Source organism: Plodia interpunctella, chromosome 18, assembly GCF_027563975.2.
Source record: "Plodia interpunctella isolate USDA-ARS_2022_Savannah chromosome 18, ilPloInte3.2, whole genome shotgun sequence".
Taxonomy (NCBI): domain Eukaryota; kingdom Metazoa; phylum Arthropoda; class Insecta; order Lepidoptera; family Pyralidae; genus Plodia; species Plodia interpunctella.
Window position 1 is genome coordinate 9,118,852 of NC_071311.1, and position 24,703 is coordinate 9,143,554.

The 24,703-nt window shown below is 35.8% G+C and overlaps 2 protein-coding genes across 11 annotated transcripts in view; one reads left to right on the forward strand and one right to left on the reverse strand.

Annotated features, from left to right (window-relative positions):
* Window positions 1–24,703, reverse strand: part of LOC128677587 (protein prickle-like) — a 293,975-nt gene that overhangs the window by 12,021 nt on the left and 257,251 nt on the right. For all 10 annotated transcript variants that reach the window (XM_053758553.1, XM_053758552.1, XM_053758548.1 and 7 more), the window contains one exon: window positions 2,680–2,883. In XM_053758553.1, the coding sequence (XP_053614528.1) occupies window positions 2,680–2,883 (204 nt within the window). The remainder of the gene's footprint in view (window positions 1–2,679; window positions 2,884–24,703) is intronic.
* LOC128677589 (uncharacterized) lies at window positions 18,127–21,404 on the forward strand. The gene is made up of 2 exons (XM_053758555.2): window positions 18,127–20,242; window positions 20,794–21,404. Exons 1-2 carry the CDS (start codon window positions 18,240–18,242, stop codon window positions 20,981–20,983), a joined length of 2,193 nt encoding a protein of 730 aa, XP_053614530.1. The 5' UTR covers window positions 18,127–18,239; the 3' UTR covers window positions 20,984–21,404.

Below are 24,703 nucleotides of genomic sequence, written 5' to 3' on the forward strand. Positions count from 1 at the left end.
GTTCGAATCCTACACGTGCCACTTGAGTTTGTATACAAATCTGACTCATATATAGTAGTTTTCATCGACCACCACTTGCTTCCGGTGAAGGAAAACATCGTGAGGAAACCTGCACACTGGTTCATTATTATTAACTTGTATGTGAAATGGAGAAGGCAGTGGCAAACCACTCCATTAATAATGCCAATAAAGTTGTTATGTGTGTTTCATTCCACGTAATGACCACGACCCTCAGCCATGAGGAATGCGACATGAAGAAGAAGAAAATTTGCAAAGATATGGCTCCCATATTTACTTCTTCGAATACATTCTTCTTCTAGAATAGATAAGTGGATCTTGACAAGGGCACATGGAAGAATTATTCTAAACTTTAGGTTAATAACAGTTATACATAGACTATTAATAATCAATTAAAATTTTATAATTATAACTAATGTTTATTACTAAATTAACGAATTAAATAAAAAACCGAAAATGAATTTGTTTTTATCTTCTTCTAGATTTCAATGTTAATATATTTCGATTTACATAAGCAAGGCAAGTTTATGGTCTATACTCCTTATCCATCCACAAGGAAGGCCAGTGCCCAGCAGTGGGCACCTTGAATATCGGATGGTGATAAATTCTGAATTCTGGTATATTAATAATTATGTTGTAAACCCATTTTAGCTGTGCTATGTTTGAGAAATCACGTAACCATATACGAGTATATTTTTATGATATTGTAATGAGAACTTCATTGTATTCAAAATGTAATGGAAAAAAAAATGGCATTGCAAGTATTGCATATTCAAAGAATGTGAAATTACGCCACCAGTTTCTCACTTGTATATCACACTAGCGCTCCGTCCTGGCTTCCCTCGGGTAAAACCATAATAAAGAATACGCACTTAAACCTTCCCCAGGAATCACACAATATATTTAAAAAAACTCGCATCAAAATCCGTTGCATAGTTTTAGAGATCTAAGCATACATAGGGACAGACAGCGGGAAATGACTTTGTTGTGGTGATTGTGATTTAGTGATATGTTTCATTCAAGCAATACACAAATCTGATTCACATATCCGATGATCAACGTGTTATTTCTGGGATATCTGACGAATTATTGAAGTTTTTTTTTTGAGTCAGACGATAATTTCCCCAGTTTAATCATGAATCCTTTGGTTTTTAACGTATCGCCGCTAACAATCGTATCACTGCTGACAAACGGAAATAGTTTAAAATAATATGTAATATTGAGTTCATTTTGTAGCCTGTATTATGTGTCCCACTGCGGGGCAAAAGCCCTTTTGTCTGCCACAAGTCTCTACCTTGAACCGTTTATTGTCAACCACGCTGAAACTTGTCTAAATCGTCCCGCCATCTTGTTTGTGCTCTACCTCGACGACAAAGTAACAATTTCAAAATTTCATAAAGTTATTTTCTCTGTTGCAAAACAACACAATGCAACCTGACCCCAAATTACAAAAATTGCGTATATCAATCGATGGTTCCGCCGATACCTCTAACTGCAATAACGGCTATCCGCCAATATCCTGCCGGAACGGAACCCCGATACCATCGCCACAACCACTGCGCACGCGGGGCTGCACATCACGCATTCGCTATTACCTGTTGATTTATTGCAGGGGTTGTTTGCCAAATTCCTTTATAACGTAAATTCCCATTGTGAGTGCTGGACGCGGGGTGGAATACTAAAAGGGTTATAAATATATTTAATTTAGTTCTTCCACGCTGGAATGGAAGTGAACGACAAAACAAATTAGCTTTCTGATGGTTTTAAGTTTCGCAACTATTGGCTTTGTCTATCCCGTAAGGGATAGCGACGTGATACAGTATCTGTATTGCATATTATACTGTCCTCCTTTTTAGTTGATAAATAGCGTTCATTATCGTTAGTACTTTTAATGATCTCACTCTTCTTCCTTATAGATAAGGAGGACAGCCATGACCGCAAGCGTCTTCTTGTAACGTCTGCAACTACAACCAGAACTTCTGGCCTGAACTTTTGGTTACCCATCCCGATTCCGACCAAATTTGCAGCCATTATCGCTAGCCTAGTGCGGGAAAAAGGCTTATTTGTCTAACCAATTACCTAATATCAATTTACAATTATAGCTATATGCAGAAATACAAAACTACAAAATATGGAAATCGTTGACCAAGCAATACAATCGATACCACCCCCAGGGTGTAACGACCCCGTGACGATAAATCAAGAGCCCTGAAAGCCGCCAGCGGAGCCCTACGGAAGCGATAAGGCTATTTAGGTCGCCCACCTTTTGGGGCTTGATAAAACCGTTATATTTTTGACCTAATTGCATTTAAGTACGAATATTATAGGTTTGTGTGATGGAGCTATTAACAGTCCCCCAGTTTGAAGTGAAGTTAAAACTTCGAACCGATATATAAAGTCCCGTGCACAAAAAAATTCGTGCGCAGTACGTATGCAGCACGAAGTATGGAAATTTAACGCACTTGTACACGCATGTTGTTACAATAGCTAATAGTGCAGCAGTCACAGAAAACCGAATGGTTAGATCTAACCAGGAAGAGTTACCTGAGCTTCAAACTTAAAATAGGCGAATAAAAAAAATGTTTTTGCGCTCGTTAAAAGCAGAAACAGCTACAGCCTATGAAGGCCTATCTAAAAAGACAAGACAAAATGATTCCTTACCTCGTCACAAGCTGAACATCTCGGCTTCAACGTCTCAGCGTGGTGTCTGCCGCAGTACAGCCGGCCTTCCTTCCAGAAGTACACCAGGTCCACCAGCAGCTCCTGGCAGCTGCAGCACACGAAGCAGCCAGGGTGCCACCTCGCTGAGGGCCCCGCGCGGGCTGCGGAGACGCACATGTCGCCCGCTGACATTGTCTCTTCACACTGTGAAAGAAAAAAATTATATTATAGTATCTTTTAACTGCTAGAAGTTTTCTAATTATTACTAGAAGTACTAAACATAGAGTTCTAAATGTAGTGGTAATACAGTACTAAACGAAGTGGCTTTAAAATATTGTCGTCATTTTTAAATCCTCAAACACTAAACTTTTTAAAAATTGCGTTAGTTTTTGTTTTTAATAATGATACAGCACGTCCTACTACTGGGCAGAATCATCCCAAGTCATTTTACATATAGTCTAAATTTTAAATATAATTATGAGAATTTGGAACAAAATCTATAATTTTATAAATGAAATTGTATTTATAAAATATTTTGTAATTTTGAAAATAAATCTGGTACTGCATATCGCTGACATCTCTAACCAAAAGAACCAAATCTATGGTAAGTCAGCTTCTCAAACTCATTTGAAGTGAATGAGATTCATACATGAGTCATAACATCTAATAAATTAACAGCTAGTAGCGTTATCGATAGAATGAAATATCTAACATTGTAAAGATCACCGATGGAGCGACCTTGTCCTGAAGGTCAGCGATTGTTCCCCAGAAGGCCTGGACGTTGACACAGCCGCTTATGGCGTAGAATTTGGACTGGGTGTTACGCATCCGCATAACTTTATAGCATGAATGAATATTCTATGTTCTGAATGGAATCATTCATCAACTCATGCCCCTTTGTGCGGTGAATCGTTTTCACTTTACACTGTTCGATGTTTCATCAGTCACGAATTAAATTTACGCCTCGACGCGAATGAGGGGTTTTAGCTTTATATGTTTCCGCATTTTGCCTCTTGATGCCGAAGACTGTGCGAAGTGGAGAGAAAAGTAGGAACCAGAGCTCCGCCGGTCTGCGGCTGAAGATGTAACCGAGAACACGTTCAGATCAGAGAGAGAACATTGTCGACTCTGTTCATGTAGCGGCAGTTCAATAAGTTCCTATTTAGTATGGATAGATATGTTGTTCGTCGAGACTGCTCTTAAAAGCTGCATTTTCTAGTTAATATAGATATCAAATATAAATTATATCGTGCTTTTTTATGGAGAACATAGCCCCGATTAACCCACAGATTATTTTAAATGCTGATACGTTTTATAACATCACGAAACGGCATTTACTGAACAGAATTTTTCATTTTTGTCGCTCCATTTACATAATCCAAATGTCGTTTATTTGAATTACATCCCTTCAATTTGATCAACGACTTGCGTGCTCAATGCTCACTTGCTTACCAATATAACAAGTTCACATTTCACCAGCGACTTAGTCTAGTGGTAAGTAGAATTTCTAGTTTATAAATATTTATTTATTTTTGCAAGCACCTATATTTGATCAGTCAAGGGCTCAAGAAATCTTTTCTAATGTGTTCTGCCAAAACAAATATTTCTGAAGATTAAATTATGCAGTTCTAGTAAATACCATAACTACTAAGGGATGGGAGAAATTCTCAAGCATTTTAAATAATAAAATGTTTAGAGCAAGTAATAAAGTAATTTAAAAGCTTAGGCTTTCCACTGAATTTGCAAACACCTTTACGAAAACTCGTATAGACTAAAATTGAACATTGTACCTACTTTATGATAGTGTAGGGACACATGTAACAATTTTATGCAGTACCTACTTTACTAGATATATTTGTAGCGTGATGTATGTCTGCATGCGGATGCACCTGAGCGATGCGTGTACGTACATTTAGTTTGTATTGGTGGCTGCGACCACCTAATAAGTTTTACGGCAGTCGCGAATACAGTACTAGCTACTATCCACCGAATAGAAACCCTAAAGCTAGTATGTCCTGAAATACTTCAGTCATGAAATACTTCAGAATGAGGTCTTTGGGGAGCATGTCATTCGTGAGGTACGGCGTCGTCGCCGACATGTCGCACAGGAATCCGTTTGTCTATTTGTTTGAATCCCCCTGCACTGATTCACGCATGCCGATGTTCTGTGATACTAATAGCTCACAATTTTACGTTCGTTTAGCTATTGACACGAGTAATCACACGCATAGCTGCAATCAGTATTTGATTAGTTGGAAATCAGTATTGGACCGATCATTTACCGGAAATGTGTAATGGATGTCTTCATTACCGTGGGAATTAAATATAGATAAAAATAAGTACCCAAATTCTATTTTACACCATATCATCGAAAACGTATACCAGAATGTATTTGATTTTTCATATTATAAATAGCATATTTTCGGTGCTTGATTTTGAGAATGGACAAATGGTATAATTTAGAGAAGTACATTTTAATCGGATTTTAATATCAGGAATGTCATTAAAAACTAGTGAGATTTTAATACAGGAAAAAGCTATAATAGAAGACTTATACAAAACCAAAGACAAAATTAAAACAGGCCATTTTAATTTTCTGAGACAATAAATAACTTAATCTAATTTTCGAGCTCTCATCGACTCCGCCCGCAAAAATCTCAAAAATTTTAATTGGTTATTTGGTTGCCTGCCCCGGGGCACAAACAAGGGATTCCAATCGTTATTAATATACCTACCTCATATATTGTAAGTCATAATACTTTAAGAGTTAAAATAAAACCGGCCAAGTGTGAGTCGGACTCGGGCACAACGAATTCCGTACGGATAAAAAAATCGTGTCTATTGTATGGGAGCCAACTTAAATATTTATTTCATTCTGTTTTTCAGTATTTATCTATATAGCGGCATCCGAAATTATTTATATGGTGAAACCAGTGCGAGTAAAGTCGCGGGTTACAACAGTAACATGGACAGCTACTGGCCAGCCCGGTCTATCAGATAAGGGTACAAAATCCACACGTACCGTCAATTAGTCAAACGCCTAAAAAGGTAGGATTAGATCCTTGGCCACAAAAAACTTGAACAAAAACAACCTGTTTTAATTATCGTTCGTTTATTGTTTTACCGTCTTAAAAGGCAGGGATTAAGTTCTACCGATGTACGGTGTGTCTATCTACACATAGTTTGGAACCAAGATTCTATTTTAAGCTTGAGACACAACCCAAACTGCCGGATTTTTTAGGATGTAGTTTTGTTGGTTTAATTTTGATCATATTAAATTTTGCACGTTGAATAATTTTAGAGAAAATAATTTCAAAAGAGTCTCGGATAATAGGATACTTTTTTTTAAACAAAATTCCTCTATTTATAGGAGATAAGAATTTTATGTATATGTTTACGATTTTTTTGCTCGACTTGCAAAACTATTAAACAACTTGCGACTATTAAACAATCTGGGGGCACTGCGGTGCCCCCAGATTGTTTAATAATTTTATGGATATTTTCACTAAAGGTAAAACAAATGATAGTAAAAGTGAAAACATATTAAATACGAATATGATTTATCGTTTAAGTAAAAGTGATAATCGATATGAATTTATAACCTAATCGGTTATAGAATGATAAATTAGATAATAAATGTTACAATGAATGTAAAGCGAATCTGTGAAGTGAATTAGCAATTAAAATTATCGATCCGGAGGAGTTAGTCGGTGCTAAAACTTTCTTCAATAAATTAAAATGTATTCTACATATCGAATCGGTCTTATTAGAAAGTTTGCGTCATCACACATATCATAGAAAGTTTTTACATTAAAACGGAACAGAGGAACACACAAAGGTAAACTTTTTTTAGTGTGGAAGAGATAGACGTCATATTTCAAGAATTCAGTTTTTATCTATGAAGTAACATTATGTTTTAATTTACAGCTAAAATGCGTTAACTTAGAGGTGTCTGTGGGGTCAAGCGTTGTTTACACCTTTCGATCTATTTATAAGTGCATGATCCTGCACAAGAGACGATTCGGGATGGCATAACTAGTTGTGGTAACATTATAGCTAATGTACAATATGAAATGTTGAAATATTCAATTGATATCAACATCGTCCTATCGGAATTGTGGTTATTTTTTGCTAAACCACACACCACACTTTCAAAACGACTGGCAGATGAGTCTTGTACTCATATTGTTAATAGATCTGTGAGGAGCTAATACTGTAAATGGTTAAGTGTATCTTTAATTATCGGAAATCAAACAAAACTTCTTAAAATACTAGAATTATTATGTTAGTTGGCTTAATAACTAGCATTATTTTATTCGGAAGACCAATGACTTCCAAATCCTTACATATTATAAAACAAAGTCTTCTGCTGCGTCTGTCTGTTCGCGATAAACTCAAAAACTACTGCATTGATTTTAATGCGGTTTTCACCACACTATCTATTGATAGTGTGGTTCCAGAGCGAAGCCGGGACGAGCCACTAGTAAAATGTAAAGTCGTGTCGTGAGGAATAAACCGCACGCTTGGACATCGTATTTTTTCCTGCGTCCTCACAATTTCACGCCGTCCCGTTTCCCACACGGGGCTGTCCCTCTTTTTGTAGTACGTCTGTTTTAGTGCTGTCGATACATTTTATACGTTCATAGACTTCTTCAATATTCAGACCGGTCATAAAGACAGTCATTTTCGCGGAATATAAATATCAATTTCCGAAATGCTATATAATACGGATATTACGGAAGGCTTAATGCAGATGGTGAACCTGGTGCACGTGAGGTAAATAAACCCGTTGTCATGGTGACAAGTGAATGTCATAATATGTCATGTTTTAGAATACTTGTCAATTTGTTGACGACCTCGGTGGCGCAGTGGTAAAGTTCTTGCCACTGAACCGAGAGGTCCCGGGTTCGATCCCCGGTCGGGTCATGATGGAAAATGATCTTTTTCTGATTGGTCCGGGTCTTGGATGTTTATCTATATATGTATTTGTTATAAAAATATAGTATCGTTGAGTTAGTATCCATAACACAAGTCTCGAACTTACTGTGGGGCTATCTCAATCTGTGTGATTTGTCCTAATATATTTATTTATTTATGTCAATGTCAATGTCAAAATACCTCTGCTGACCTCTACCGTGACAACATCCCGATTTCTTTCTAAAAGCGTGCCTACAAAATGACCCTATAAATAAATTAAAATCGATTGGTTATTGAGTTGTATCCGAGGACCATTTTGGCATTAAACTATTTTGTCTTCCAACGTAAAAATGGGAGGCTAGATGCTTTCAAAGTCTATGGTATCGACACAATTTACCCCAACGAATGTTTTATTTATCTCAATACAGGTTTCACGTTGGTGGTGGCGCTCCGTGTGGCATTCGAAGGTTTTATACCCCAGCTCAGATTGTGATGTTCGTTCATAATTTTATGGACTCCCAAATACTTTCAACTTTTGTTCATTCACGCCTGGGTTGTTATAGATTTTTGATGATCATTCAGCAATATATCTGGCAAAATTGTATGAACATAAGACTATTCGTGAAATAATAATGTTTTACTTATAAATTAGAGGATGCTTTCTAAATCTTTGAATTTACTTAGGCTTACCGACCTCAGTAGTTTGTTAATGGATTTGTTATACCTACATATTAAAAATGCTTTTTAACTGAATTTTTAATCCCCGACGCAAAAAGAGCGGTGTTATAAATTTGACCGCTAAGTGTGTTGTCTATCTGTGTACGTGGCACCGTAGCACATCAATGGGTGAATCGATTTGGATGCGGTTTCTTTTATTTGATAGCTAATTTTTATGCCGTGATTCTTAGATATGTTTGATCAAAATCGTTTTAGCCGTTCAAAAGTTGTAGCGAAATGAATGTTGAAAGTCGGGTTTTTTTTTATTTGTCTTACAAATAAACTTGCGAAAACAATAATTTAATCCTTGTGGCTTAAATGACGATGATATGAAAAAGTTCGCAATCTCACACGTAGAATTTATGATAACAAATAAAAAAGTAGCCATACGATCATAAAGATATAACAAAATGAAATGAATACGAAAAGTTTGATTGAACGAGGAAGTTCAATATATCTGTGGCCGTGAGTTACGGCGACTGGTAGCTGGGAATGTGGGGATAAAGCTCGAACAAATCCGGGCGGAAAAGCTCTCGAGACGCGGAGTCTCCCACACCAGGACAAACAAACAGACAAACATTCTCTTGGGATGGTTTTATTCACTGCATTATCGGGCGTTATTTTTGGAGACTATCATTTAGCCGTTTCTAGAGCTGGTCTAGTAAACGACTTAATTTATTGTATACTGTTTTGGTATAGGTAACTATTTTTGATGATATTAGAACAAGAAACATTAAATTTTGGTTTGAATTTAATTAGATATACAGAAAATTCAAAGATCGACAATCCATAGTATACTCATGAAAAACCTAAAAGAAATATGTATAATAAAGATTTATATTGTCATATATTCTTTTAAAGTGTTGTTAACATTTAAATTACAATTGTTGTAATTCACATTAAATTCTTACTACCTATTGATAAAATCTACGTAAATACACGTAACATTCACGTAATATGAATGTTGCATTGTGGTATAAACCGATCCACCAGAGTTGGAGAGCCATGAACACAAGACAAATACTGGATAAGTTTGAACAAACATTAAATGATAGCCGTTTTATCTTGTCTCGAACAATGACACCGCAAGATGGGACGAGTTGCAGGCTGTCTGAAATTCACCATCCAGAATACTAGACTAGCAGCTAATGATAAATTTTACTGTTGCTGACAGTAAGTGCCGTTAGAAAGGTTAGAGCGCAGTTTTCTTTTAAACACATTTCTCGAACTGTTAAGAAACACAAATGACGCTATGTGCTTATATATTAAAATAGGCATATTACGCAAGGCTTAATGCTGATGGTGACACATGGTGCACATGAGGTAAATAAACGTGTTGCCATGGTGACAAGTGAATGTCATATGTCATGTTTTAGAATACTGGTCATTGTCAATGTCAAAATACGCTGTTTACATCAGCGCTATATGCTTATTATGATTGTGGCTTTGTTGTGTACAAACACTTATAACTTCGAAAAACCATCTTTTTATATTTACTTGGTAAATTAATCATACGGTAAATTAACAATGCCAAATTTGATGATGCATACAAAAACTTATCAAAATTCAGTATATCAATTTATTTGACAATGTTTTGGCGCCGATCGTGACGAGCAGTTTCATTTGGACCAACAACACTAGCCTAACCATTAATAACAAAATCGATAAAGAAGTATCCAATGCTAGTGTAAAAGTGACGATGAGACGGATGATGTAGATGAAGCAGTAATGGATATTGAAAGCAATGAACGGTTAGTTTTTTATACGAAATTAGACCGTTGAGAATGTGCGCGCCGCAGGCATCCTGAGAGTGATGAAAAAGTGTACCAAATAGAGTAACAAAAGGAAGACGATAGGTGGAGACAAGTGCTGCGCGTGACCACTGCTGTGGGAATACAGCGGGGGACATTCCTGCTCTCATTCCTCGAATTTGGTGACAATAGCGTATTTATGATATAAATTTTCTCTGTTATATGACACTCTATTAGAATCTTAACCCTGTTATTTATAATTCTTGTCTTGTAGTCAATCCCAAAAAATGTAAGTTATTATATATAATAGAGTTATGTTATCTATTTATAAGGAAGGCCAGTGTCCCAGCAGTGAATACAATAAAATCTCTGATTATGATCAGGGGGATCAGATCATTATTCTTTATATGTATTAATAGATCTTATGTCTGTCTTTTAGTTTAAAATTTAACGTGCACACATGTCAGCCCAATCTCAAAGAATATCGAGTATGCTGTATTTACCTATTGAAGACATCTAAGTAAACTTATTCATAGCTTTTAACAGAAAACAGGACCAATAAAGATATTTATAAAAACATAACCTCAATTAACTAGCTCGCAGACGATTCGTAATTATCCAAGCTCTAAAAGAATAGCACAAGTAGGATATGTGTACAGTGTTGTTGTCTCCGACTGTCGCTGGCAAGCGTGAGTCTCATGAGTCACATGTCGTCTGAGGCGCCGGACAAAGCTATGTGCGAGCATGCCAAAACGCGCCCATTACATTTTTTGCGGAAGGATTTACTACTGTTGCATAGAGCTTTAAGTAAATTATTGTCTCTGCTTTCTTTGACGTTCCTTTACTTCCTAAAGATATAGTTCCGAATAGAAGAAAGATCATGCTGATAGATTGAAAAGTACCTATGTATGTAAAGTTCTCTACTGACAGCAGTAATAATGGTCTGAGCAAACACAATAGTTATTATTCTAAAGTCTCAATAGACCTTGTTTCTGGTGAAAGAAAACATTATGAGGAAACCTGAACACTAGTAAGGTAGTTTTAAAAGTGTAATTTTATTAGAGTTAGTAGTTGATAAGAGCTGACATGTGTCTCAACAGTAAATCGCTCGTTTTGTTTCTTGGCGTTATTCTCTTACTATTTTTCAACATCAATCTTTTCGACATTTCCTCTAAACGACCCTATATTTCCTTGCTAAAGGAAATGGGTTTGTCTAAACACATATCTGTCCATAAAAATGCGTACGAGCATCACTCTGGCGTCTGGCCAACCGGAATCAATTCAGACCGAGTGGATATTACTCAGGTATTGAATAACTTATAACACACATCCGTAATGATTCCTATCGCTTGTGGTAACCCGCCTAGCCTTTAATATCAATAGTACTAATAAGATTAATATTAGTCAGTTTATTGGTTTGAAGTAGTTTTAAATGAATATTTCGTTTAGTGGTTTAAACTATGTTATTTTGGTTCACATAAAGTTTCAGTTTTTTGTAAGGTTTACGCAGACTTTAACAAATATCTTTTGGATATTTTGCTGCAAAACTTTTAAAAAACATTTTAGACATTCTTATACTATTTATATCATAGCATATTCTAGTCTTTATATAAACTAAGCGGCTTTATAACACACAGCACAAAAAAGATTTACTTACAGGTGTTAGTTTTAAATGTCAAGCAAAATTTAATTTCGTTTATTTTAAGAAAACTGTTTCTACGTTACAGACCACCCAACAATAAACATCATCAAAACTCATAAACCCTTCGAAATGAAAATATTTTCACACAACACCTTTCGGCAGATCACAAGCACCTTCCCCGAAGGTACGTGCCTCAGCTCAGCTTGCCGCGTACCTTGGTAGAGGCCGCGCAAAAAATGCATATTCCGTACGTGATTCTGCTACGATCGTCGAGTTTGGTGTGTGCCAAATAGTTAAGTTTATGTTTCTACTGCTGTATGATTTGGCTGCGACCTTTGTATATAAGTACGTCCTCATTTGGTTATTTTACTTTTAACTTTTTTCTCCAAAACTGAATTTTGTTGTTACAATTTTGATTCAGTCTTTTACTATTTTCATTTTATTGAGAAAACCAACAGAATTTACATTTAAAACAAGTATCCTCAATTATATGTTTCAATAGCAGATCTAAATGTCCTAGGTAATCATTTTACATTTACAAAATGCATTTGTGTAGTTTATTCGAGAAAATCCCGGTCATCCAGCTAGATTCATATAAGAGAGTTTAAATTTCTATCACTATTTTAGTGTCAATTACTGTAATACCTTTGCTTTCGTCCCAAATGTTAATTCTAAATTATATACCTATTCTATTCTGTTAAAACGATAATAAAAATAAAATATTATTATAATTAACCCGCTTAACTTCTTAAACTTTGGCATTGAGTCCATTCAGAGGGCGTGGGGAACAATCCTCTAAAACATATTGAAATACCTCCCCTTTCGACAGTCGGCATAACTGACGTTGTTTAAAGAATTCGTTGGTCCTTGACTCACTTTGATTGTGTTTCCTCACATCTGCACATTCGGGCTTGAGTGTATTGAAAATATTTAATCAGTTATGTCCTAGTTTAGCTTTTTCATTAGATTTTGTGGATTTTTAAATTATAACCATTACTGAGAAATATACTCTTTATTTGTAACCTACTAGCTTATTTCTCATCTATTTAGCGGATTTTATTGGGCGACCATCTTCAAATCATTTTAAGTTATATGAAACAAGCTTCGGCCTATCGAAGTAACATAATTATTTTAAGAACTTTTACATTTATGAATCTTACGCCTATAATGCCTTTGCCTAATTTATTTACTGAAGTACTTCAAAAATTATTTCTGGTACCAGGTTGAGATTGAAGAACTTAGAATTATAATTTACTTTCACTGGTAAGACCTCACGTCTTGTGAAGCAGTCACCAGCTGAGCGGAAACGGACATGACGTCACGGGATGTTGAGGCTGGCCTCGGGACTGGCGAGGAATACCAATGCGAGTGAGTAACTGTCAGGGAATCTCGGTTTGTCTGAATCTGTTGTAGTTTCGCTTGGCGATCTGAACGTTAAACATATAACTGTTGAAATTGCATTATGTGGAATTGATAAGAATGTGTAAGATATTTCTAACTTGTAACATTTAAAGTAAAGTTGAATAACTATTTGATTTATTATCCTACTAATATTATAAATGCGAAAGTTTGTGTTGTATGTGTGTATGTTTGTTACTATTTCACGCAAAACCTACTGTACGGACGGTTATGAAATTTGGTACACGTATAGAATATAACTTGGAATAATATATAGTTATTATAAATTATAATAATACTTAAGTGTGTTTTGCTTATAACGAATACAATACTAATAAAAATATAAATTATGGATAAAATTTTAAATTACAACGTTGTCAACAAAAGTAGGTAATTTTAAGAACAAATTTCGTATAATAAATATTTTAATCGTATAGTGAAACTGATAACACCAAACGCATCGCTGACCCAGTATTTAGTCTAAATAGTTCCAATCGTGTGCAAGCAGGCTCAATCAATTCTATCAATCAACAAACATCACAGGACCACCGCGACACGGAACGCCTAAGAACTCAATCATCACCGAAAAAAAACCTCATCACATCCTAAATAGGATCCGTTGGAACAAATCGGCGCTAATTTGTCGAAAAACGCGAGCGGTCCAGATCAAATCAAACAGAAATCCCAGACACGCCTCCATCTTGGATTCGAAAAGAAACCGACTACGAACATAATTGGGCTTGATCCCGACGAAAATGATCCCCAAATTGAGTCCTTGTTGTTCCGTAATAAGGACCATTAGCAATTTGACGGTCCTTTGATAAAAAGCTGTAAGACAAATATTTCGGCGAAGTAATTACAAAGAGTGTGTTGCTAATTTGTAGGTTATTGCGCAAATATTGGCTGGTCTAATGGCGGACCCCCGGCAAGTGGCAAGTCTGTCGGTTGTGGACGGCAGGCGGGGCAGCTGATGCGAATTTGATGGTTGATCTATGGACCACCTATAGGAACAGTTTTGTTTGTTATTTCACATTTTTTTTCACCCGTTTGAGGATTTAATTTTGACACACCATTAAAAATTTTAGGATTCTGTATGTGGATATAAAAGTTTATCCAAAACTTTCGTACGGCTAAGTTATGTCAGAGAACTAGGCAGTCCCATGGAATTAGAAGGTACACGGAGTACCTACCTACTAATTCCTTGGGCAGTCCCTCCCAGAGTTGTCATTTGAGCTATCTAATTGGCTAGCTTTGTGGCAAAAAGATGCAATGTTCATGTTCTGAAACAAATGGACTTTTTGCGATTCATCGTGTATGTAGATGAGGATAGATTCGGTATCATTTCAAGGGTTCATTTACATCATATACTGAGGTAAGTACCTATTTACTTTCAGATCTATTACACAATTCTAAATGCCATCAACAGTACAATGGTCACATTATTTGCACAGCCCAAACAAAAGGCGAGTCGTTATCGAAGCTGATAAGATTGGATGCCAAAGGTTTTCCCACGAGCCAACATCACAGGTCATCAGCTTAGTTCTAAATATTAATATTTGAGAGATTATGACTTTTGAGAGAAAGAATGAATTACAATTGTAATGTCATAAAAACAGGACAAATAAGATATGAAATATAGATACAATGCAACGCGAGTAATGTGGATCAATCACTCTGCTCTAACTAAATATAAATAAATGAATAATATTTCTAAACGGCACGCAAAATTCTTCGATTACACAACGATATATTTCCACGCAGCAATCAATAAATCTGAATATTTGTCGTTGGGTTCGTGGAAACAGACAGACAAAACGACTGGGACAATACTAGGCGAAGCCGCGGCTCTGCTTTGTGAAGCTAATCTCCGTAGCTACGCATTCCTCACATAAGGGCCAAAAAACGGGGGATGAATTACCATGGGGTGGTTCTGTATGGAAGAATTTATCTTGTTCAATTTGTACATGTTGAGAGAAAAATGCCTCTTCTCTTCTATGAAGGTTCTAGAAGCCCACTTCCAAATCATACATGGAGGTATTTATCGGAAAATATTAGAGAATTGGAAGCAAATTGTCTTAATGATAACTACATAGTATAAAACAAAGTGGCTTCCGGCTGCCTGTCTGTCCCTATATATGCTTAGATCTTTAAAACGAGCGCAATGGATTTTGTCAATTTTCATGCGGGTTTTTAAAAATAAATAGTCTGTTTTCTGAGGGAGGTGTAAATTTATGATAGTTTTTACGGAGCGAAGTCGCAACTGGCCGCTAGTTTATATTATATATAATAAATAATGACTATATATACTACTAATAATAATTAATATATATATTGTAACCCAATCAACTTATGTCCAGCTAATGCTTGAAACATATTGCCCAAATAATCTTAAATCAGAAAATATCTTGTAAAATACACATAAATTATCTTTACGTCATATGAAGAACCCTAACTGCGTTAGATTAGAAGGCGGTACCCCAAACCAGTGATACAATAATGCTTGCCTATGAATAATAAGATCAAATAAAGTAAAAAAACCAGTCACAGAACACAATCGAGCACTCATGTAGACAACTATTATGTAAACACAATACTCTACCTCTCCCTTTCTATCACGTTCAAATTCTACATTACCATCATCATGTGTCTTTTTCTGTCCAATTGGTTTATATTTTATAATGTTGTTAAGACCCTCGATTGTTGCATCTTTAGATAAGTCTCGAGATATGCTTTGGTCCTTTGTGGTTGTAATGTCTCTTTTTATTCGATCTGAGCTACTAATATTGTCATCATTAACGCCTCGAGATTCTGTTTTGCCCCAATTAACTGTTTTAAAATTCGGTACATTCGGTAAATTCGGTAGGTACTAAAAATCTAGATAAGTATTTCGTTTCAAACAGAAAATTATTTTCTAACAATTTACGTTTGATAATACAAATAAACATAAGACTAAAAAGAATTTATCTTATTCGAATTGGATTGAATCAGAAAAAAATTAGTATTGATATTGACAATCAAACTATGACCTACGGTAATTTGTTTAATGATACCCTTGAAGAAACTTCCTGCTGCGTCGTCAATAGTAACCAATGTCATTAGGTCTACACAGATCTCTAACGATCCTATTTCAATGGTTTTATTAGTGTTTACGCTGGAAATGTTGTTGGGATTGTAGTATTGTGTGGGTTAGTACTCACTAGAGTCTGGGTTACTATGGGAGGTTATTTGACGGCTTGCCTTGAGTCACCGGTCAAAGGCAAGGATGTAACTAGCTTGTCCGATATGTAACTAAGCTTTGTTTCCATCTTTTGTTGTAGAAAAGAACATTTTGTTACAATTATTTATAGCGTTTTCGTTCCAAATGCAAATGCTATGCTAAATGTTAGGCTTAATAGAGGCTGTTATGTAATTTATGAATACGTTCACCGTAAGTAGATTTTCTACAATTCTAAAAAAGGTATCTACAATAATTGTCGTTAGGACGACAAAAAAATAATTTGAAAGGGATGACACAAACGATCCTGGACATATAACAAAGCATGTGAGAAATCATCACAGCATTGACAGACGAACAGAAAAAGCGACACGGGACTACGTGAAGGATGTTTTTGAGACCATTTCCAATGAATATTCCATGGCTGTGATTAGCATAATCTTTGGAGAACAAGCTGTGAACTACTCATCAACATACGAGTACAGACGATAAAAAAATGTTGATGACGTGTTATCTATTTGTTGGTAAACAGGCTGGAGTGGAGACGCGATTCTGGATAAAGACGTAGTTTCTATTATTGTTAATATTATGGTCAAATGTGATGTTGGATTAGTCGAAATTAGTATTTATTTTTATCGACTAAGTACTTATTTATTTATCTGTTTCTATTAAGAATGGACCTGTAAATAATGACATTAGTGTTAAACATTTTTATGTATTGATGATGACTGCTTAATACCTAACGCGACGTATAGACGAGCTGGCCTTGGAAAATACGTCGCGTTGCTTAATGTACACGTGAAAAAATTAAAATTTACACAAAAGAAGCTTTTGTGAATTTCAACAAAGATATAAAGACATTAAATCTTGAGGCGTGACTTTAGTGATTTTAATAGTGGAAATTTGAAGCTGTTTATGTAAAAAAACGGGTTTTGAAATGATTTACAAAAAGCTCCTACAACGAAAATCCAAATTGTGATGTAGCAAAACAAACAACCAAAGAATTTGTATAATTTAAGTCATTTCGCGAGTTTCGGGTGGTCCTGTTGCGTTTACCTTAATCTTCACGGGTTGCGATCTTCACATCATTTTAAACACGATGCCATAATCTGGACATTATTGACGCTAAGTATAATTTATGTCATGGACCGAGTGATATTGTTATTATATAAAACACGGACCACCTCCCTGGGATGCCACATGTATTTCGTCTAATGATGATGACTCATTTGTGTGTTTTTATTCCAAGTTAATTTTTACAATACATACTAATTTTATAAATGCGAAAGTCTTACCAGTCTCTCAGTCACACAGGCAGCGTGCGATGCCCTGCATGCAGCAGATGAGATTTTATTGAGGTTTATTTTACACGGTAATTAAAAATCAATACATTTGCAGATAGCTCATAGATTATTTCGGTAAATCATATCATTATATACACATATTTCTTTTATCTATGACATACTCGTACACACTATACACTGCGAGGTTACACTGTGAGGGCGCGTACACCCGACATAACTTGAACTTGTCTAAATTCATTGGTAAAGTAACTAAATAAATACTTCACGAACGTAGTAAATTTAAAGTGGTATAAAATGGATACAAGGAAAAATACTAAGTAGTTATCACAGATATAAAAACATTTCTTATATGTGGTATTTATATATTGTTAATGGTTACGCTGTACACTACTGTAGCCATGGTAGATTACAGGTAGGCCAATTGGTAGGTTCTCCCTACTTACTAAATCCATGACTGTAGCACAATGTGAACAAGAGGAAAACTTGAGAAAAAGGACTAATGTACATTGTTTATGGAATCTTTTGACATTGACGAGTTTATTGTATAGTAAAATAAAATACAACTGCCAAACAGACAGAAGTTACAAAATTTTTCGTGATGCAATTATATTGGAAAAATGAGTACGTACGATGATTGCAAAGAATATTTATCTAGGGCAGTAACCACTACCACAATACCGCGCTTAGGAGAAGTCAGTGAAATCGTTCATTCTAACAATCAAAGTCATAACATGGACGATCTAGATTTAGGAAGTAGCAGCACATCAAACCTGCTCAATTGTAGACAGTACGGGTCAGAAGTATCAAAAAAATTGACTTATGAGATATTAAAAAGGTATACTCAAGTCGATCCTCTATTTATGTTCGACAAACATGTGACAAATCCTGATAATGCCACGGAAAACAAACCGCAGAAAGCTGTAGATATCGATTTCAAGGATAAAAGATCCGACAACAGTTCTACTGTTACTTCTGTACGGCGTAGAATATCTAAAGGTATCCAATATGAAATGCCTTCAGAGACGGAGGTTCGCTCTTATCACTATTCTCGTTCAAACAGTGTATGTAATGTCGAAGTACCAAATAGATATAGTTCTAGACAATTCTGTATGAATTATACTAGCCTACACAACATGAAAGAAAAGAAACAAGCAGAAAAGATGACCTATTGTCGCCCTGTTAATAACTATTACAATGAAGAATTAATTTTCAAAAGTGCTGAAAGAAACCGACGGCTTCAGAAACTAGTCAGAAAGATGACAGTAGTTCGTGAGCGTGAAAAACAGGTAAATGCTTGGAATAACTACATAAATGAGCTTCGACACAAGCATGGTTACCATGAAACCCCGAGAAATATCCCAATGCCTCTCATAACTCCAACAAATTCAGGTCCAGAACTCATTGAAGACTATTACAGAACTAATTTTAAGTGCCAACAATCTAACCATTGCAAAAATCTGTTAAAAGATTTTTATGAACCTTGTACCTCTACACAAACGAATTATTACGAACATATTAATCCTGAGTATTATGGAAGCATGAACCTTGCCTGCCTCAAATATCCAATAGAAAGAAGTGAGAGCTACGCTGCTCCTCATCTTATTTTGAAAAGGGATAGGTCAAATCAATGTGGAAGTATATATTACAGACAACAGATGGCTGAAAATGCAAACGGGAATACTATATTAGTAGACACACAATATAGTCACGCTGGAGAAAATTCAAAAAGAACTAGCAAATCTACAGTTGTGTATAGAAAAAAAATACCTCGTTTATTTAAAACTTCATCGATACAAACTAATCTCAAATTATTGCCTATAAAAAAGCAACAAAGCGTAGAAAATAATGCAAATAATAATGTAGTAGATAATATACTTAAGGTAACAAAGCATGTGGATGTTAAGCAAGAACAGAGGCTAAGGTCTTTTGAATGCATTGAAAACAAACTAGATGTTTTAATAAAATCTGTAAACACTTTGATATCAGAAGTTAGAAAACCAGAATCACGAGATTCCAGCTTTGCTAATAATAATAGAATGTCTGTATCCCGAAGCGTTGAAACTGTTCGATTGCCGAATACTGAGACATTTAGCGGAGGCTCTGCTAATAGTGTTACCAATATACCAATAGGATACAAGTCACCAAAAATATTTTACAGCTCTGGAGTTTCAAAACTAGATAATATTATTGTGGAAGAACTGAATAAAAGCAATGAAATTAAAAGAGATATAGAAAATATTTTGAATGGCGATATACAAAAGTCCTGTTCTGTGCAAATCATCAATGATTTTATACCAACAAGAGATCGATCGACTGAGGTGACCAATTCTCTTGAAACGAAAGCACACAATGGGACGATACGTAGTTCCTCGCCGGACCAGAGTATGACGATAGCTGTCAACACGGACCCTCTGGGGCTGCAAGCTCTTCTGAGAATATCTAAAGAAACTGTTAAGAATGTCTTGTCGTTCATGCAGAATATTCCTTACCAGAATTTACTCCAACTTCCATTGATACCATTGCAGAATAATGCATCACCTTTTATTTGCAGTATTTGTGGTGCGATATTTATGACAACGACTCAATTGACTGAGCACATTCACAGCCATGTCAGAAACAGGTAACTAGGTATTTATTTATCAGATTGTAAAGAACTACAGAAAGATAAATACAGATATCGGATCTCGTCTTTATTCCTGGGCAAAAACCAGGACTTTACTGTAATAAATAAATATATTAGGACTAATCACACAGATTGAGCTAGCTCAATCTGGGGCTAGCCCCAAAGTAAGTTCGAGACTTGTATTATGAGATACTAACTCAACGATACTATATTTTATAACAAATACATATATAGATAAACATCCAAGACCCGGATCAATCAGAAAAAGATTATTTTCCATCATGACCCGACCGGGGATCGAACCCAGGACCTCTCGGTTCAGTGGCAAGAACTTTACCACTGCGCCACCGAGGTCGTCAATGTCTAGCAGGATAGTCTGCTACGTGGTGAAACTGAGATTCAGATCTAGCGACAGGTTGCTAAAACCAGCAATAATTTTGTTTTTGAGTTTATCGCATACAGAAAGACAGACCCGACAGTGGGACTCTTTTTTATAATATGTAAGGATAAAGGTATTTAAATAATTATATTATTTTCTTTATTTTCAGACATTGTTGCGTGTGTCGTCATATCACGGGCGTCATATCTGAAGCCCAAAACCCACGTCGGTTGTTTTTCTGCGAATTCTGTGGCAAGCCATTCTCCAGGGCGTATTGCTGTGAGCTTCATCAGCAGAGTTGTGCCAAGCGGTTGGGCAGACTTCGAGATGTCACATCAAGTCTTGTGCTGCTCAGGTAGACAGTCACTGTTCCAGTGACTCATGACAATATGTATTCTACTTCTAATTGTTATGTTTTCCAGTTTCATATCATCATCTTCCTATAATCTATTTTTTATCTACATATGCTCTCGCTAACTTTCAAATAATTTTCCCATTTCAAGTTGTAAAATTATTCCCTAACATTAGGTCCAATTATTTTATTTTATATTATTTTTATTTATTGAGGCAATAGAATACTATTATTTCACGTGCACAGTAAGTCATTATTGCAAATCTTTTTTAATTTATATAATATTGTAATGGCGTTTACTGTTTCAGCTTTTGGTATTTACGATTTTAATATACGAATATATTGTGTACGTTCTTGTATGTGTTTATTTAATGTGTTGTCCTGTGGAATGTCAAATAAAGCGCTGAATTTTATTGTGACTGCACGTCCGAGATGTTTCTTATTTTTTATCTATATCCGAATTGTGGACAAACCTTTTCCATTGACAAGGGGATAATTGGGTATAGGTAGGTGAGCATAAATATCCTTTGTGTTGCCGCATCCCATTCATCACGCCTGTCTACTACTCTTCGGGTTGTATTAGGATGAAATGGGCATAAAATTTCGCCGATGCGTCTCAATAAAATAAGCAACATTAAGTGTAATTACATCAAGATTGAGGTAAGACTATGTAATGGAATTATGTTTGTGAATTAGTTCTTTGTTGACAGTTTTTATCGATGATTCTTAATGCCAGAAGGTTAGATTATTGCTGATCATAATAATTATGACATATTAAATGCGTTTAAAATGTGAGACGTCTATTTGTTTACAAAAGAAATACCGCGACGCAGATCAAGCTAATCTGTAACTGTAACTGCTCTACCAATCAGTCATCATAATAATTTTCAGCCCACATCATCCCACTGCTGGGTTTAGGCTTCCATTCTTTACGCAATATCCTATGGCAGTATATCAATCGCTTCCCCGTTAGCCAAACAATGTCACCCGACCAGCGCGCTGGTTTACTGATCATTATCAATCAGTACCGATTAAAAACAGATTATAAAAATCTTTGTGAAATCAATGGCTGAGGACAGAATTAGATGGAAAATGCTCCACCGACAAGAACAAAGTTCTTAAATTAATTGATAATGATAAAAATCTTTATTATAATTTACTGTCTTTTAGTCTTACGACCAGCGTTAGCGGTTAGTCACCAGTTATCAATATAAGTACTCCAATACAACAAGCTGAAATACGGAAGCGTTCAAAATGATTCACAAATGTATTTTGAATGCACGTGACGTATGTTGCTCTATGGACGATATAGGTGGCCAATTCTCGTGATTCTCACAATCCAACAGAGCTTATAAATTGTGTCGAAGCTTGAAAGCTCGCGCAAACCGTTTAGCATTCATCACCTACAGTACAGGCACAGTTAAGAAGACTACCAACGGACTGTTGGGATCAATTCATTCAGTTCTGAAACCATTGACAGTTCCGTTTTAGGGATACGTTGGCTGAGGTTTACAGTTTTTCAAAGCATCCTTTAAAACTGATATATATATATTTAAAGTACGTTGAAACTCTTTGCTAAACTAAATTAGGTATTCTGATACGTATTATATCTGTAATAATATACTCAAGGCCCTAATAGCGTATAAAACTGCTATGATTGTTATTACAGCTACAGCAGTCAACTGACGTTGTTTCGACGAAAGCGTGATCACTGATTCCGACGTATGAGATCCATACATTTATCATTATAATTATTCTTGTTTTATCTAATCTTGTCTAACCAACTTGTAACGAACTACTTCTTTGTTTCAAAAGGTACCAATAAAATTAAAAGTAAATATTTTGTAAAAAACACTTTAGTGTGTACGGAATTCACAATGCGCAAGTCCGAGTCGAACTTGGCCGTTTTTTTGCGCAGGGCAGTGCGAAGGTGTAAATTCTATAATAAGATGCAACAATACCTTTTGTCCAGGCCCCACCCAGGGTACTGAAGGTCCCGCCGCAATGCGTACCGTTAAATCGTCAGCTTGGACTAGGATCATGTCTGTCTTCTTGTTTGTTTAGTCAAAACTACGTGGGAAGGAATACTGTTGCATTTGTTGTTTATTTAATAGTTTTCTTTAGAGTTCCATCAATTAATTGTTTTTCTTTGTTTATCGAAACAAAGATATAAAAACATCGGTTTTTGTGAGTAAATTGTGTAACAGGAAGATTTTCAAACTTCCATCCCGTGGGAACTTTGGCATTACATGAACATGATAGTCTATAATCTATGATCTCACCACATACCTAGTTATTCCATCAATCATAAAGCATTGGACCCCAGACCCAGAGATCGGTTTCCCATCCCGAATGCACAATTCCGAGTCAAATCACCCTGGTATGTAGAAATAATATCTATCCAAATACAAGTACCAATGATATTTTACCTTTCCGCTTTCGCTAGTTAACCTATCACGGTTTATACTGCTGACACATCAATTTGCCAGTCAGACTATCAGTCAAGTTTATACACGACACGACGCGTAAATAATTCTTTTTTCTTGAATTCAATTTGGTCTGATAATAGTATCAGAACAAGTATAGACTTATTATGGCAGTTAGAGGAATTTTAATCGTGGATCTCTGGAACTACCAGTCCGATAACAAAAACTGTGTATGATAGTCACATCGTAAGTAGATCAGCTCGGCTCCTGAGTTCAGTAGTCCAGACTTTCAGTATTCCCCTTTGACATTGCTTTAACACTTCCACACTCAAGAGATAGCTGTTAGTACTTCTTTATTATATTATATTATGGCCTTAGTATATAGTCGTAATTAGGTTATAGCCAAAGTCCTAAAATTCCCACAGTAGTGACCGCAGAGAAACGTCTTTGCGGAAATCGCTTTAGCGAAGTGGATCACGCCGCTTTGTCTCCATTCTTGTCAACGTTGATAAATTCATTAGTTGTAGGAAAAAAAAATATTTCGATGCTATCCTTCGAGCTCTCTAACCTAATTCTTTATCAGTCTTTGATTACAAACATTTGTGTTACAGTCGCAGGGGCATTTCGATAAGATTGCCACGCGCCATCAAATATTAGCTTTATACCCTCGATAGGCTTTACATAATTTGTTATGCATTTCGAGATAACGAGCAGGTGCATTTTGGTAGTTCCACAAAAGATAAAGCCTGACAAGTCGCTGTTGTTAGGAAATTTATAGATTAAAGAGCGTCAAGATTTTTTTGGTGAGTTGAAATTAATCATTGTGCTGTAGAATTTGAGTGCTAATCGTGACTTAAGTTGCGATCGAGAGTAACAATCATTTTGAACATACCTGTATAAATATTTGTCTTATCAAGAATCTGCCGAAAACAGAATTAGGCGTAACAAGAATCTGCGAAAACCACAGGTTTATATTACATTGTAATGTTCTTATATCTGTGGCCCAAATTAAAATCCTATACCAAAGAACTGGCTATAAATGCGGTACGATTTGACAAAAAATATATTGTATGTAAATATACAAAGAAAAGAAACATACAAAGAAAAATATACGTTTCGAAAAAAGGTAGGTAGTGCCCTTGCGCTTCGCTTGGCTAGTCTTAGTGGGGGCACTCCTGTGCCCCCAGATTACATCCGTGGTTTTCTAATGAGAGAAGACTAGGCAATTTAAAACCTCACTCAGTTCAGATAGTGTCACTATGCAATGCAAAGAAGGATCCTTATCCTTACATATTAAAAAC

Coding starts and splice junctions, on each gene's coding strand:
- LOC128677589 (XM_053758555.2), top strand. CDS start 18,240: ATGAGTACGTACGATGATTGCAAAGAATATTTATCTAGGGCAGTAACC. Junction 20,243..20,793: donor CACAGCCATGTCAGAAACAG/GTAACTAGGTAT, acceptor CTTTATTTTCAG/ACATTGTTGCGTGTGTCGTC.